The sequence below is a fragment of the Cygnus olor genome, chromosome 5 (genome assembly GCF_009769625.2).
Source record: "Cygnus olor isolate bCygOlo1 chromosome 5, bCygOlo1.pri.v2, whole genome shotgun sequence".
NCBI lineage: Eukaryota > Metazoa > Chordata > Aves > Anseriformes > Anatidae > Cygnus > Cygnus olor.
In genome coordinates, this window is record NC_049173.1 from 52,605,867 (window position 1) to 52,619,269 (window position 13,403).

Consider the following 13,403-nt stretch of genomic DNA (forward strand, 5'->3'; position numbering starts at 1 on the left):
TGAAAAGCTGTTCTCCACCTCATGCCCTGTGTTGATGTACTCTGGTTAAATGAGAGTGTATTTGCTGCACCTGTAGCCCAAGAGCTACTTTCTTTAGGGGCTCTTAAGGATGGACAAGTTTGGTGTTTTTTTCATGTTTCTGAGGGGGAGTCTGGGAAATACTCGCGCTATCTTGCTTTGGCTCAAATGCAGAACTGATAGGTCGCCTGTATCATGGGGTCATGGGCTGTTTGATGGATGTGGAAGCCCAGGAGGATAAAGGGAACTTCTGTCTTCCTGTCTTCTGCATACAAAAGCACTCACCAGCATCCTGTTACAAATGTAAGAACTTTGCTACTTTCAAGGTTTTTATTTGGGAAAATATGCAGAAGTAAGGAAGTTCAGATTATGCTGTTCGTAAGGGGAGAAGGAAGTGTCCCTGTTAATCCAACCCCGTCCTGATTCAAATCTTGTTCATGCAGTCAAGCTCCTGAAATCAACCTCAGTTCTGTTAGGACCACCGTGCATTCATCTCCTGTATCTAGCTGCGGCCAGCCTCTGTCTTGTTAAAAGATGAACAGAGATGCTGGAAGTCAAATTGTGCATTTAGATGGGGAGGGGAAGAAAGAATTTTTCTACTATCTTCTGACAACCTGGGGGAGTCTTAGAAGCATGGGATTAACACAGTGTTTCAAAAACAATCAAACAGCAGTCAGTTTTGTTTTGTTTTCCATTTTCCCTCCAGTCCACTGAATCGGATACTAATGAACGCACCAATTCCTATTGCAAGTTTTTCTTCTGTTTGCAGAGTTACGTCTGTCTTGCTCTGCGTTGCTGTCTTGTATCTCGAAGCTCCTTCAGCAGTTCAGCTTCTTTGCCTTGTGGTCTCCAAAGTCAGATAGGGAATTTTTCTCCTTTGAGACATCCTCATTTCCAGGAGTGCTTGTGACCACCTTGTATTTTCTTCCCAATGTTAATCTGAACTTTTCCTTTTCTGGTGAGCTCATGAAGAGCAAACAAAACCCTTTTAAACTCATCTCCCAAAATAGGCAGCTCTTAATCATCTTAGCAGCCCTTTTTCGCAACTGTTCCCATTTAAATTACTTAAAATGTATTATTGCTTTCTATTACGACGGGAAACACCTCGGTGGATGCAATAAGGTTATATAAGTTGTCTTTATAGCTGCATCAGAATGGCAGTTTATAGTCCATTTTATATGCAACCACTGCACCCCAGGTACCTTTCTTCCATTGCTTACAATTGTCACCTCAACTCCAAGCAAAGTTAGTCTCAAGAGCATGACTTGACATCTGGTGCTGCCATGTCACTGGGTAGTGTCTGGTAATATTGTGTCTTTATTACCGTGGTCTATAAAATCCTCTCGCTCTGTGTGGTGGGATGCTGCGATCCTTCTTAGTAGTTAGGTTGTCTGGGAATTTCATAAAGCATTTCCTTCTTTGCGTAGTGGTCACCGATACCAGTACTGAACAGGGTCTGTGCTGAGATCCGTCTGTAAGGAGTTTAGCTAGTAATTTATTCCTATCCTGGTAAATTCCCTTTTTTTGGGGGGGGTATGAGCAGTTGTAGACTCCTCCCCAGCTAGTTCCTGACGATATTTTAAGATTCTACATTTGGTCCCAGTCACCTTCACACTAGTAGTTTCCTATGGTCATAATATAAAATGATTTTCTCTTGCCTCATGGGTCTGGAGCATTATTCTTGTCTAAGCTAATCACGCTTTTAAAAAAAAAAAAAGTTTGGCACAGATTGCCTTTTGATTAAAAATGGATCTCGTGTCGCATTTGATCCCATCTCTGCTTTTTTCTATGCTCCCAATTATTCAGAAAACTTGAGTAGTTTTGAATTCCAATGAATACAGCCATAGCTTGCCAACATCGTGTTATCCTTGTGTATTCTCAGGTGTTGGGTTTTGTTTGTTGCCGTGTCACCAACTCAGACTTATTTTTCTGCCTGTTACAAATATATAGTGAAAAGAAAAAAATCAAACTTCTTCTAGTGACTTCTCGTATGGAGCCTCCTTCTAGTCTTGCAGGCTTCAAACCTGGAGGCTCTTCCACTGGCTTCTTTGCTCCTTCTCAGAAAAGCAATTTATCTATGCATATTTCCGAGCAAGCACGCTAAAAGCCTTCAGATGGTGCCAGTCCTGAACTATCTGATCTTTAAAACTTACTGTTTGTGCTTTCCTAGAGGCAGGAAGAATCACCAAGGGTGATGAGAACAACCTCCGTGCATGTGCTTTCTCGGAGTGGCCATGCTCAATGTGACAGTGAACGTCCGTCACGTATTTCACAACGAAAACCAAATGAGAACTTGTTTTTGCCCAATATTGGTGACATGCAGCAACTCTTGAGGTAGTCTTACTGAGCAGAAGGCAGCTGGAGGCTTTGCATGTGCTAAACTCGACTTCAACAGACCTGAGCAGGTAACGTGGCCGGCCTCCTCGCTACTGCAGAAGTGAAGTTTGAGGCTTTCCAGCCCACCTGATGTTTCCTAGGTCACGAGCCTGGAGAGCAGCATAGCTCTGAGCTTTGTGCGGGGTGCTGCGAGAGCTGCTGTGCGCGGGAGAGAGGAGGAGGAGAAAGTTCTGTCCCCCCAGACCCCGTGGCCATCACACAGCCCCTGGGGCCAGTGGGAGAAGAGACCTTACGGCAAAGGTTGGAGTTTAGTGTGGGTAAAAGGAATCCCTGGGGCCCCGGGAGATGTAGCACAGAAGGAATGAGAACTGATAACACGTAAACGTTCCCGTGGCTTTCGTGAACTGTTCTGCACGGCTTTCTTGCTGGGCTTTCTAGATTGCTTCTAGCTCTCAAGCCTAAAGAAATCTTAGGAGAGTGCTGCCCCAAAACCTTTCTTGCTGTAGTTCTGGATGAAATGGGAACTTGTCAGTGCTGTGATATTTATAGAATATTTTTCTACCCACAATCCTAGCTCCTAGACACAAGCTGTTACCAAGTAAGTGTGTGGTTCTGGGAATTGAACCTCTTTCTGTAGCCTGTCTTTTCAGAGCCTGACCATTAGGCGTTAGCTCCTTTGTGCAGGAAAAAAAACCCTTTACACGAAAAAAATACACAGAAATTCTGTGTTTTCAGATGAGATGCAGATGATCTTTCTGATGAGGCTTCCCATTTCAGCAAATGAAACCAGGAGCAGAAGTGAAGTTAGTGTTATTTTTGCCCCCAGTTTTCTGTTTTTATTTCATAAAAATGCAGGGAGTTACTGCCGTCTTATTAACTTGCAGCCGGCATGCTTATCTTCTTTGTTCTTTGTTAAATATGAGCTGGCATGTGTTAGACTGCGTTAGTGTTCACTCTTTGGGACTTCAGTGGTTTCTAAATTTGGCATTGCTAAGCCGGTGCCCTGTTTGCTTGAATCAATTGGGGCTGCTATTTTTAGCAACAAAAGGGAATTGAAATAGCAATTTTCTTTCCATGTAATAGATCCCCAGGAGGAATACTGATGCAAGCTCTCTGTCATTCCATATTCTCCCCTTCCCCAAAAGCACTCAGACGAAAGGCAGCTGTCACGGTTTGCGGCTGTATTAATCTTTAATCAATCGAGTGTTTTCTGCATTCAGGTGTTCAGGGAAAAAAGGGTCACGACGAGGATCTGCCTAGAATAACTAAGCACTCGTGCATGGGCTGTGCAGTCAGGACTCGGTGGGTAACGGCAGGGAATAGACAGAGCAGCTAAAAATAGTGTTTGCTTCCAGTGTTTCTCCAGTCTATTTTTGATGCTTGATTTTGATAAGGTTGATTGGGCTCTTACTAAAAATAGCTGTTCCTAGCAAGCTGAGGACAAAAAGTAGAATATTTTTAACCAGCGCAGACTAAAGTACTTTTGTTGGCTGGAGATAATCTAGAAGCTCGGTATTGGTCAATTGCCAGTGATTTATATAAATCTGTAATAGATGAAGCGCTGCTTGATGCCAAGGAGGGATAGTCTCTTCTCCCCTTGCCAGCTTTTGTTTTCCCCAGGAGCTGTCATATTCTTAATATAGCCTCCGTGTTTCGTAGCAGAAGAATCTCGACTCTTTAGTTATTTATGCATTGTACTTTAAACCTCTGCTAAGGTTAGCTGTGCTGGGAAGTTTCTCTGAACTGTATTGCTTTAAAAAGCCACGTTAGCTTCCTAGTTTATTCCTTTTGCTGCTATCTGCTGCAGCTGGGGATTGTGCAGTGATGTGACAACCTCGCTGCTATCTCCAGCCTGTCTTGCAGGACAGGGGCTGCTCTTCTGTAGAAGATGTAGCTGGGAGAATTACTCTGCAGTGGCCATTTTGACAACAAATTTGAATACCTCTCAGTGGGTTGGAGCTGTAGCTGAGCTGCCCTCCTTGAGATTGGGTTGTTAGCTTGATTTTTTTTCTTTTCTTCTTTGGCAGGAAGAAAACAGCTGTTCCCAAATTGCAGGACCCACATCTTTCTAGGGAGAATAATGCTGTTAGTAGCTTGAGTCCTCCTTCTAGGCAATGCTGTGCATGAGTGCATCTGCAGTACTTTGAAGGATCACCTAAAAACTTACTTCTCTTAATGAGAACTGGAAAATGGCCAAACTTAAATGAATTTGTAGTTCTAGGAAGCCAGTAGAGAGCACACATAATAGCTGTTAGCTTCATTGTGCAAGGAGTATGCCTGGATACAAGTATTCCTTGTTTTTTCTCCATTAGGCAACTCAAAAAGCTTATTTTGCTGTAGAAAACGTGTTTGTGTCTGAAGGCAGGCTTGATCTCTTTAAGCTTTGTCTTCACTGTAGTCTAACCTTGAATTGGGGAGTCACGAATCTCTAATCTTGTTTCAGCGTGAGTGCTCTGCAGAGCTGCAGTCGGATTCTCTGCGCTTGCCGTTGCTCGCTCTCCCCGTATAAACACTGCTCCTTGCTCCTGTCGTGAGACAAGATGATTTCTGCATGCCTGCCTCATGCTTTACTGCACCGTTCTGTGCTGTTGTTTTAAGATGTCCTGGCTGGATAAGCAGCAGATAAAAATGCTCGTTCAAGGCCTCGAATATTCACTCCAGTTGGTAACCAGACTCCATGGTCTCCCAGGTGCTGCTTTTGCCTGTCTGCACAATGGAGTCACCCTTTCAACAGCAGACAATGGCTATCCAGTAAACCTCTCACGAGGTGGTGGATGTTCTGTAGGTCACCTCTTCCTTGGGAAGGCAGCGGCTGCTGCTTGTTGCAAGCAGACAGAACGTGAGCACAGGTCATTCCCTGCGCTGCTGGTGGGGGGGGGGGGCTCGTCCTGCGCACATTTAGCCATGGGGTTTCTGAAGGATGTGGGTGCTACTGGAAGCATTCACTTATTCACCCCTTTGTAGCCCATCTGGAAAAAAAAATAATACTTTTTTATAGTCCCTGAAGCCATGTACCACTGGGCATATTGATCTTCTGAACTAAAGTCACCGCCTGTGTACGCAGCGTGTTTTGTAGGCCTGGTCTGTGGCCCTCAACAGCTGGAGAGCTCTTCCCTTTTAGCACAGAGCAGGCATGTCACTGACCACTGAGCCCAGCGATCTTTGCTCCTTGTTTGTCAAGGGTTACCTTGAGTTTGCTACCAGATCGGAGGCGATGCAAGTGCTTGTAAACTGCATCGTGGCTGTTGTATGTGCCAAAAGCTGTGAAACACGAGGAGGCAAAGTGGCTAGATGGCACTAAGGTTTAGAGAGTTGTGTCTATTGATAACTAGCCCAGTAGTGGAGGTTATGATGGATTCCTGTGTAACTTTATCTTAAATTTAAGAGATCACTGGAAGAGGACAAAGATGTTCGAGTAAACTCAAGGTGGAAGTTGTGATCTTTCTACTGTACGGGAAGCAAAATTCTGGCACAGTCTTCAGGGCAAAGATGCTATACTGTCCGAAAGTGGAGATGGATTTATACAAGCACTTTCATGATGTGGTGGGGATTTAAATGTAACTAAAAACATAAACTGGTGATATGAGTTCTTGTGCAGTTGATTCGTTAGTATATATGTAATGGTAATTGAAAGGTCTGGAGACTTTCTGTTTTGTATTTGCTGCAGTGTACTTAATCCTGTATTTTAGGACTGATTAGTAGGTTGTAAAATTCTGCAGTAAATACCCTGAGGTTTTAGAGAATAAATTCTGCCTTTTCTCCTCTGCCTTCTGATGGTGTGCTGAACATGGTAAGGAGTGCTCCAAGTGACATCGATACCTCCTGGGGAACCCAAGTGCACATCTTGCTCACGTGGCTGAAACTGATTAAATCATGGGAGTTCAAGTTAGAAAGGTTTTCTCCTCCTCCCAAGCCTGGTGGTTTGACTGGACCATTGCACTTTGTACCGTAGCATGCATTGGGAAACTTTCCGCTGTTGCACAGACCTGAGATCTGTGATCCTGATCTTTTTTCTATACTCTTCCTGTGGCATTTCCTGTGGTCAGAGATCAAAGGTCATAAATTTGTTGGGTGTTCTTTCTTGAGTGGTGTGGTTACAGGGGAGTGAATAATTGTTCGTTCACTCTTATGTGGATAACAACTATTAAATGAATAGTTTTTGATTGCAAGGGCAAGGAGCTGGAGTCAATAACTTAAGTCATCTTTTAGTTATTAGTTCTGATGGAGTAAGAGGCTTGATGTCAGTACGACACAAGTGGACATACACCTGCCATGTTCATTGTACACATTCATTTTAAGTTCACGTTCCAGCGAGACCAGCCATATCTTTGCATGTGTTTCCTACTGATGCTCTGGCTGCCACCGAAGCTGACAGCATAAAATACAAAGCTGTTGAATACTAGACAAAATCTGTTCGTCGCTTTTCTATGCGATGCTTGCATGTGTTGTTTTCCCTGTCCCCCAGTTTTGCAGAAGGTGACAGTAAATGCTGCTTGAATGATGGTTCTGCAGATCCACGATGCTTTGAGTGCCAGAGGCTGTGGCATCAGGAGGATGAGAGTAGGGGCTGAAGCTCAGTGAACCCTAGAGACAGGAAACATCCGGATTGTCTGGTACCTCTGTCTTAAACGGGCCTGACTCTAGAATCTGCACTGTTATTACTTAATTGCGTGTTTAAAATTAGTTGTTGCCGGACACTGCATATTTCTTAATAATACCTAATTTCATGGGTTAGGAGAAGATATTTTGGTATTCTAGAGAAATTCTTAGCTTGTAGTGATGATTGGTACAGGCTTTTTGAACGAAGCACAGGAAAATTTTTACTCAGCTAGAATCTGGTGTACAAACAGATTTTTTTTTTTCTTGCCTTATTAGAAAATCCAACTTGCTACACCTTACGTATGGCATAACCTCTGGTGGGGGGAGCAGATGGCACCCTGTATGTCTTTCTCTGGGGACCTAGGTACTACGTTGGAAGTTCCTTTCTATCTGCTTACACCATAGAAAGGCTGTATCCAAAGCCTTGCTGGACTTAAGTCACTTATAAGTCACCAGAGTGTGCGGTGTACACTAGTGGCTATCATGAATAGCGATTCCAAGTGTTTTACCAGCTTTCCCAGCTCTTGCCTACCATTCTGAACAATGTAGGGTCAGTTGGAAGGGGTGCGCAAAATAAGACTGTTCATGCACAGCAAAAGTGAAAGCGGTGACTGGAGGATAAATCCCGGGCACACACCTGTAACCCATTGTAATGACTATGTCAGTCTTAACCAATTTAGAAAGTGTCATTGTATAGAAGAGCAAGAGTTGCCCCCTTCAGTGCGTTGTGCAGGGGACAGGTTGTGCAGACTCTGACGTGGAGCAGGTCTTTGTGCAAGTGTTTCAGAACTGAGAAAGATTTTGTAGTTTTGTACATGTTGACTCCATATTTACATGTGTGGTAGTCAGAAAAGTGTGTTGTGGCCTGGAAATCTGTTTGACATGCAGTCTAATCATTTTGTAAAACAGCTTGTGTCCAGAGTTGCTGGACTCTGGCTAGTAATACCTTCCAGTGGTAGAATGTCCAGCCCAACACAAGCCAATATGCTGGTTTATTGAGTGATGACGTTCTCTGTTTTCAGAGTGTTTTATGTTACTTGATGCCTTCCCTCATTTTCCCTTATTTCCTTTACAGTCCCAAAAGTCGGGGGAAGATGGGTGTTGACTCCTTTGCCTAAAATCAGCCAGTGCTTTGGTCCCAGCTTCCATTCAGACAAACCTTAATTCATTCGGCTCCTACACAAGCTTCCTGGGCATTCTTCTCGCTTCCCTTTGGGAGACAACAGATGGCTGAAGTGGGAAGCTCCTGCAGCTAGTCTGACTACTGAGTAAATGTGTATAGTCACACTTAGGAGCTGGTGCAGCTTTCTTGCACAGACAATAACTTATTCCTACCCCGCTTGCTTTGCCTTCTTTAAGCTCTGCCAACTGCAGTCAGTTTGTAACTTTGTTGGAAGGCAGTCTGGAGAAGAAACAAAATTTAAAAGCTTACTCCACACTTGGAGTTAAACTAGCTTCAACACATCCGGGTGATGATTGAAATTTAGTTAAACTGGTGCAGTTCTGTACATAGCCAGCGTGGTTGAAACTGCAATGCTTGGTTTCAGAATGGCAGCTAGAGATGTATGTCATCAATGTGAAAACTAAGTGCCTTGCTAATGAACAAAACCTCTTCTTATTGCCCTCTCCATCCCCATAGCATTCACACTTTAGGTAGTCCAAAATGTGGAGGAATGTGGGATAGTTGAACCTTGACTTCTGTGACATCTGTCCAGTTTGGTTGCCTTCACCCCTCCCGTTTCCTTGCTTTCAGAACATCAGGTGTAAGCATTGCTCTCTGCTCTGCAAAGTACCTCTTCGGGCAGCCTTCCTGACCCAACGAGCTGCTCGGTAGGGTCCTGTAAATGGGGAGTTACTGCAGCTTGCTGGCTGGACTGGGCCCTCCTGGCCAGCAGCAGGAGGTCTGTTTGTCCGCGTTTGCCATCACAGTCCTCCAGTGCTGACCTCGATGCCAGCATAGCCCCTGATGGGAAAATCATTCGCTTAGGCTGGGTGAGAGCTGGTCTAGGCTGCTTCCCTTGCCTTAGGAAGAGAAGCGTGGCTTGAAGTGTTCTCTAGGTTATGGTACATTGGAAAGCAGTCCTCGCGCTGTGTTTTCCCTTCAAGATGGTGCGGGAGCATGGAGCAAGAGACTGTTATCCCTCAAAGAGAAGCCACCGATAAAATGGTGTTAGTGCCTTCTTGTGAGATGACGATTTTCCTAAGGAAAAACTAGCTGTGAACTTTGCTGTAATGTGTATGCCTTTACCTGCAGCAGAAGCAAAATTATGTATATCAGCTAGGTGTGCCTTAATGTAGGCCATGGCCCAAGAGTTTTTTCTTCCTGGTGGGATTTTATAATGTTTTTCATCATTTACCTATATCATACAAATTTTCAAAACAGAACTTTAGAAGTGTAGGCTACTGTAATCTCTAGACTATAGGTCCTTTCAGTATGAGCTGGGGCCTAAAAAGGGAGAAAATATCCTAAATGTCCTGTTACTTGTAGGTCAGTTTGAAAACCCTGATCTCCAGCTCAAGTCTTATGCTCCAACCAATTCTACTACAATTTACTTAAGCAATGGATTGAATAACTGGGGCAAATATCTGAGATTGAAATTGTATTTGCACTCTACTAAGCCTTTGAAGTGCTACAGATGCTTTTCTAAGTCCCTGTCTTACAGGGCACACTTTCTCACTTTCTCAGCCTCAGTTGCTAGAGGCTGACCAACTAGTCATGTCAGAAAACAAAACACTATTTAAAAATGCTGAGCTCGTTATCTGGGAGCAAAACTTTTAAGTCCATGAGTTCTGCGTTGGAAGGATGAGAAACTCAACAAGTGCTAGGTGGAGGGGCTGCTCTTCAGATGCCTCACTAATTGGAACGAGGAAGCAACCCGTTTCCAAAAGTCACTGAAGCTGAATGTCTTTCACATTGGGTCAACTTGAATTATGTCCAATTACTGTTGTAAGACCAGCAGGGAGTGGTGCTGGTGCAGGTTTTCTCTGTGTTCTTGTTTATTTCGTTATTTTGTTTATGCATTATCACAATTGATTATTGCTTCATGTGAAACCTAAGGTCAGCAATGCTGAAATTGAAGCCTGGCAGTCCTTGAGCTAAAGGGAAGGCACCATCCTGCAGGGCTGTGCTGCCTTCTGGATAAGCGGGTAACAATACTGACACAAGCCTGGCTGCGGGCAAGTGGGTGCCTTGAATGTATTCTTGATGTTTTCTCCAAGGTCTGCCTCTTCCCATTGCTTGGGCCATTGCTGGGACCTTTCTAAATGTGTATTTGTTTCTACAAAAAGATTTTACTTGCACTTGCTTAATTGTAGTGGGATAGGAAGTGGCAAAGCAGTGTGAGACGCACGTAGGGCTTTCTCAGTGCAATTATTGGGGCTGACAAGGCAACAGCTACAACTCTGATAGCTGCAGCAGTCTATGCCTGCAGAATGTGCTTGTGTGGGCATCTTTGCCGTATCGGAGCTACGGCATCTTGCGACTAAACTTGGAAACCAGGGAAGGGATAAATGTAGGTATGTATACGTTCATGTATGGTTAGTACTCAGGCCGATGAGGGGCACCTGCATCGAGTCACCTGCAGACACGTCTGTTTTCTGAATCATTGAACAAGCCCCGTTACTTGAGGCACGCCTAGGTTCAGGGTAAGCAGAGGAGATGAAACAAGCTGTTCTGATCTGTCTGGGGATAAGCAGGAAAACCCAGTGTGTTCTGTGGCCACTGGAAGAGTGAGAGCAGAGGTGGATAAATGTGTGGAAAGCTACACGGGTAAGGACGCTGAGGTGTGGAAATTGGAGTTGATGAGAAGGAGTTGAGAGAGAGGGAAAAAGTGCTGAACGTGCTTGTTTTAACGGTGGTTGGAGGAGCAGATTCTGGGTGGAGGAATTGCTGTTTAGTGAGTACACTGAGATGATCAGCTACTGGTGTGGTGAGAGCCCTGGAATAATCTGTCAAACTAATGGCATGTTGAGTCACTCAGTGATTCTCAGCATGTGGTAAGGAATCCTAGAAAGACTTGAGGCTTGACACAGATCCCAGTCCACCCACAAGTGGAAAAGTTTGAACTCTGGATGCCCAGCTTGCGACTGGCTGCATCAGTGAGGCACACTTACTGGTGGTAGGCACGATGGTCACACGGGTCTGTAAACTACTGGGGAGTCATTCAGCAGATGCCTTCTGCTTTGAGACGTGTCATAAAATGTTTGTTTTATTGAATTCTCACAGGCTTTAAGAAGCTTTTTATTTTACTGTATACTTAAAACTAAGTTGAGAGCAGATTTAGTAGTCATAACTGAGCTTTTTCAGTTAAATGACTTTTTAGAAATCTGTCAAGCCACAAAGCTTCTGAAGAAGCATACCAGGACAGAAACCTGGCATGAGAAGAGGTGCTGAACATGATTCTGGAAACAACTATTAGGTTCCTAACTCTCTCTTCCTCTGCTTTCATATATATGGAAAGGCTAGTGTGAGCTCTCTGAGAGCTTTAGTGAAATTTTAAATTGCCCACCTATTCCAGAGACCCATGTGTCTCTTGGCTGGAATGAGTACTTGAATAGCCTACTAATGAACACCCATTTTAGTTATGTCTGTGAAGCAACTAATGGATATCCATCTTTCTTTCCTAGTGGTCACAGGAGCTACTGATGGGATTGGAAAAGCCTACGCAAAAGAGGTAAGAATTCCTATCATTTGGAACGGCGTTCTTCATCCTGGGCAAGGTATCAAGCAGCGGCCTTATTCCCTTACCTTAACATACATATGTGGTGAGATTGAGGTCTCTTGTATTGTCTCCCTCAGGTGACCACCCAAAAGTCAGATCCTTTTTTGTTCCTTTCCATTATTTTTGACTTCTTCTGTCTTCAGCCCTAACCTTATCCTTCAGTTTTTACTGTTAGGTTTTTAAGTTACTGTAATTTTAACTTTCCCAACCCTTGGGATTTCCTTCTAGTATTTCTAGGCATTGACTAAACAGCATCTCTATCTGCCTGCAGTAAGTTCCAATTATTCCCTATAGTTTATGAAGTCTCTGAAGCCTGGGTTTTACTTCTCTCCCTTTTACTGTAGTTTTGCTCTTGATGGATATGTGGGCTCCAAATATGGTACTGGAACGTATTGCTTAAGACAGAAAGTGCCCGTTAGTATGGGGCAATTTAGCCTATAAGCCCAGAAGAACATCATGACAAATAGTGCTGACTACAACAATTTGTGGCAAAAATAACTTTCAGCCCCAGCATTGGTATCAAAGTGAGCCTGTCTGTACTCATTTTTTTGAGTTCTCTGAAACACCAGCATGACTTTGGGTGAGGAGATGAGCTGTGAGAGGTTCTCTTTTCTGGATTTTTTTTTTGTTGTTCTGCAGTGCTCACAGGGAAAGTACCATTCCTCTTTAAGGGTAGTCCTCACCCTTCAGATTTCCCTTCCATCCCTGTGTGCCCTGCCACATGCACACCCTTCCCCTAGGTTCCTTTCTGCTTTGCAGATTGTAGCACCTTGCCCTACTAGGTCAAGATGGGGATAGTTGGCTGCAAAGGGAATTAAATCTGATGTCAAGAGCACCTGATTCTTGTGCAGAGCTGACAGCTCATACATGCCAAATTATCTCAGTTACATGGCACTGTAACAAGTTACGCAACACTTAAATAACTGCCTTGACTGAGTGGAAGCAGGTCATTGTGCCCAGGGCTTAGAACTATGGGGAGGAAGTCCTCTGATGTGGGAGATGGCCCCCTGAGCATCACAGGAGATTCATGTGGGGCCTTATATGTTAGGTTATCAGGCGACTGAAACTGCAGCTTTGTTTTAGGTTCTGCTGGTGTCTCTGAGATGTAGGCTGCCTTCAAACACAAATATGTGCTGCTTGCAGACTCTTGTGTATGTACTCCTAGCAGGAAAGCTGTTCACAAGTATGAAGTCCTGTTGGGAAACACTGACTGCTTCAGTTTCTTTGCTGTAGTTGCTGTGGGCACAGAGCACCCCAAAGGGTACAAGTAGTCATTCTTGGGCTGTACAATAAAACACACTTCACCCGTTGGTAGTTTAGGTGGATGAAGAATCCTTGATGAAGTCGAGTGGATGCAGGTGAAATATGAAATACCTGAAAAGACTTCTCAATCTTTCAATTAACTCCAGGGATGTCTTCGTAAGACTGCCAGCAGAGGCTTGACTTTCTACTAGGAATTCCCTTCAGGTTACTATAAATGCCACTGGCATACAGCTGCTTGGGCATTCACAGCTGTGAATATAATCACGCAGATTACTTCTCCTTGGAGGAGTTTAAGTGAGAAATACAACTGTGGTGAGAGTCTTCTCTTCAAAGGTTTGACGTTGTCACCAATTATCAGTGGAAGAACATTACAAGGTTGTGTGGATTCATTGGTTATACTCTGCTCTGGTTATTTCTTTTCCAAGCAATAACCTGTTTTTATAGTTTTCACTCTTATAGTATTTA

General features: G+C 44.0%; 1 protein-coding gene across 1 annotated transcript in view; it reads left to right on the forward strand.

The window, feature by feature from the left end:
- Positions 1–13,403, forward strand: part of HSD17B12 (hydroxysteroid 17-beta dehydrogenase 12) — a 76,461-nt gene that overhangs the window by 15,571 nt on the left and 47,487 nt on the right. Inside the window, exon 2 of the mRNA XM_040559252.1 lies at positions 11,581–11,627. Within this exon, the coding sequence (XP_040415186.1) occupies positions 11,581–11,627 (47 nt within the window). The remainder of the gene's footprint in view (positions 1–11,580; positions 11,628–13,403) is intronic.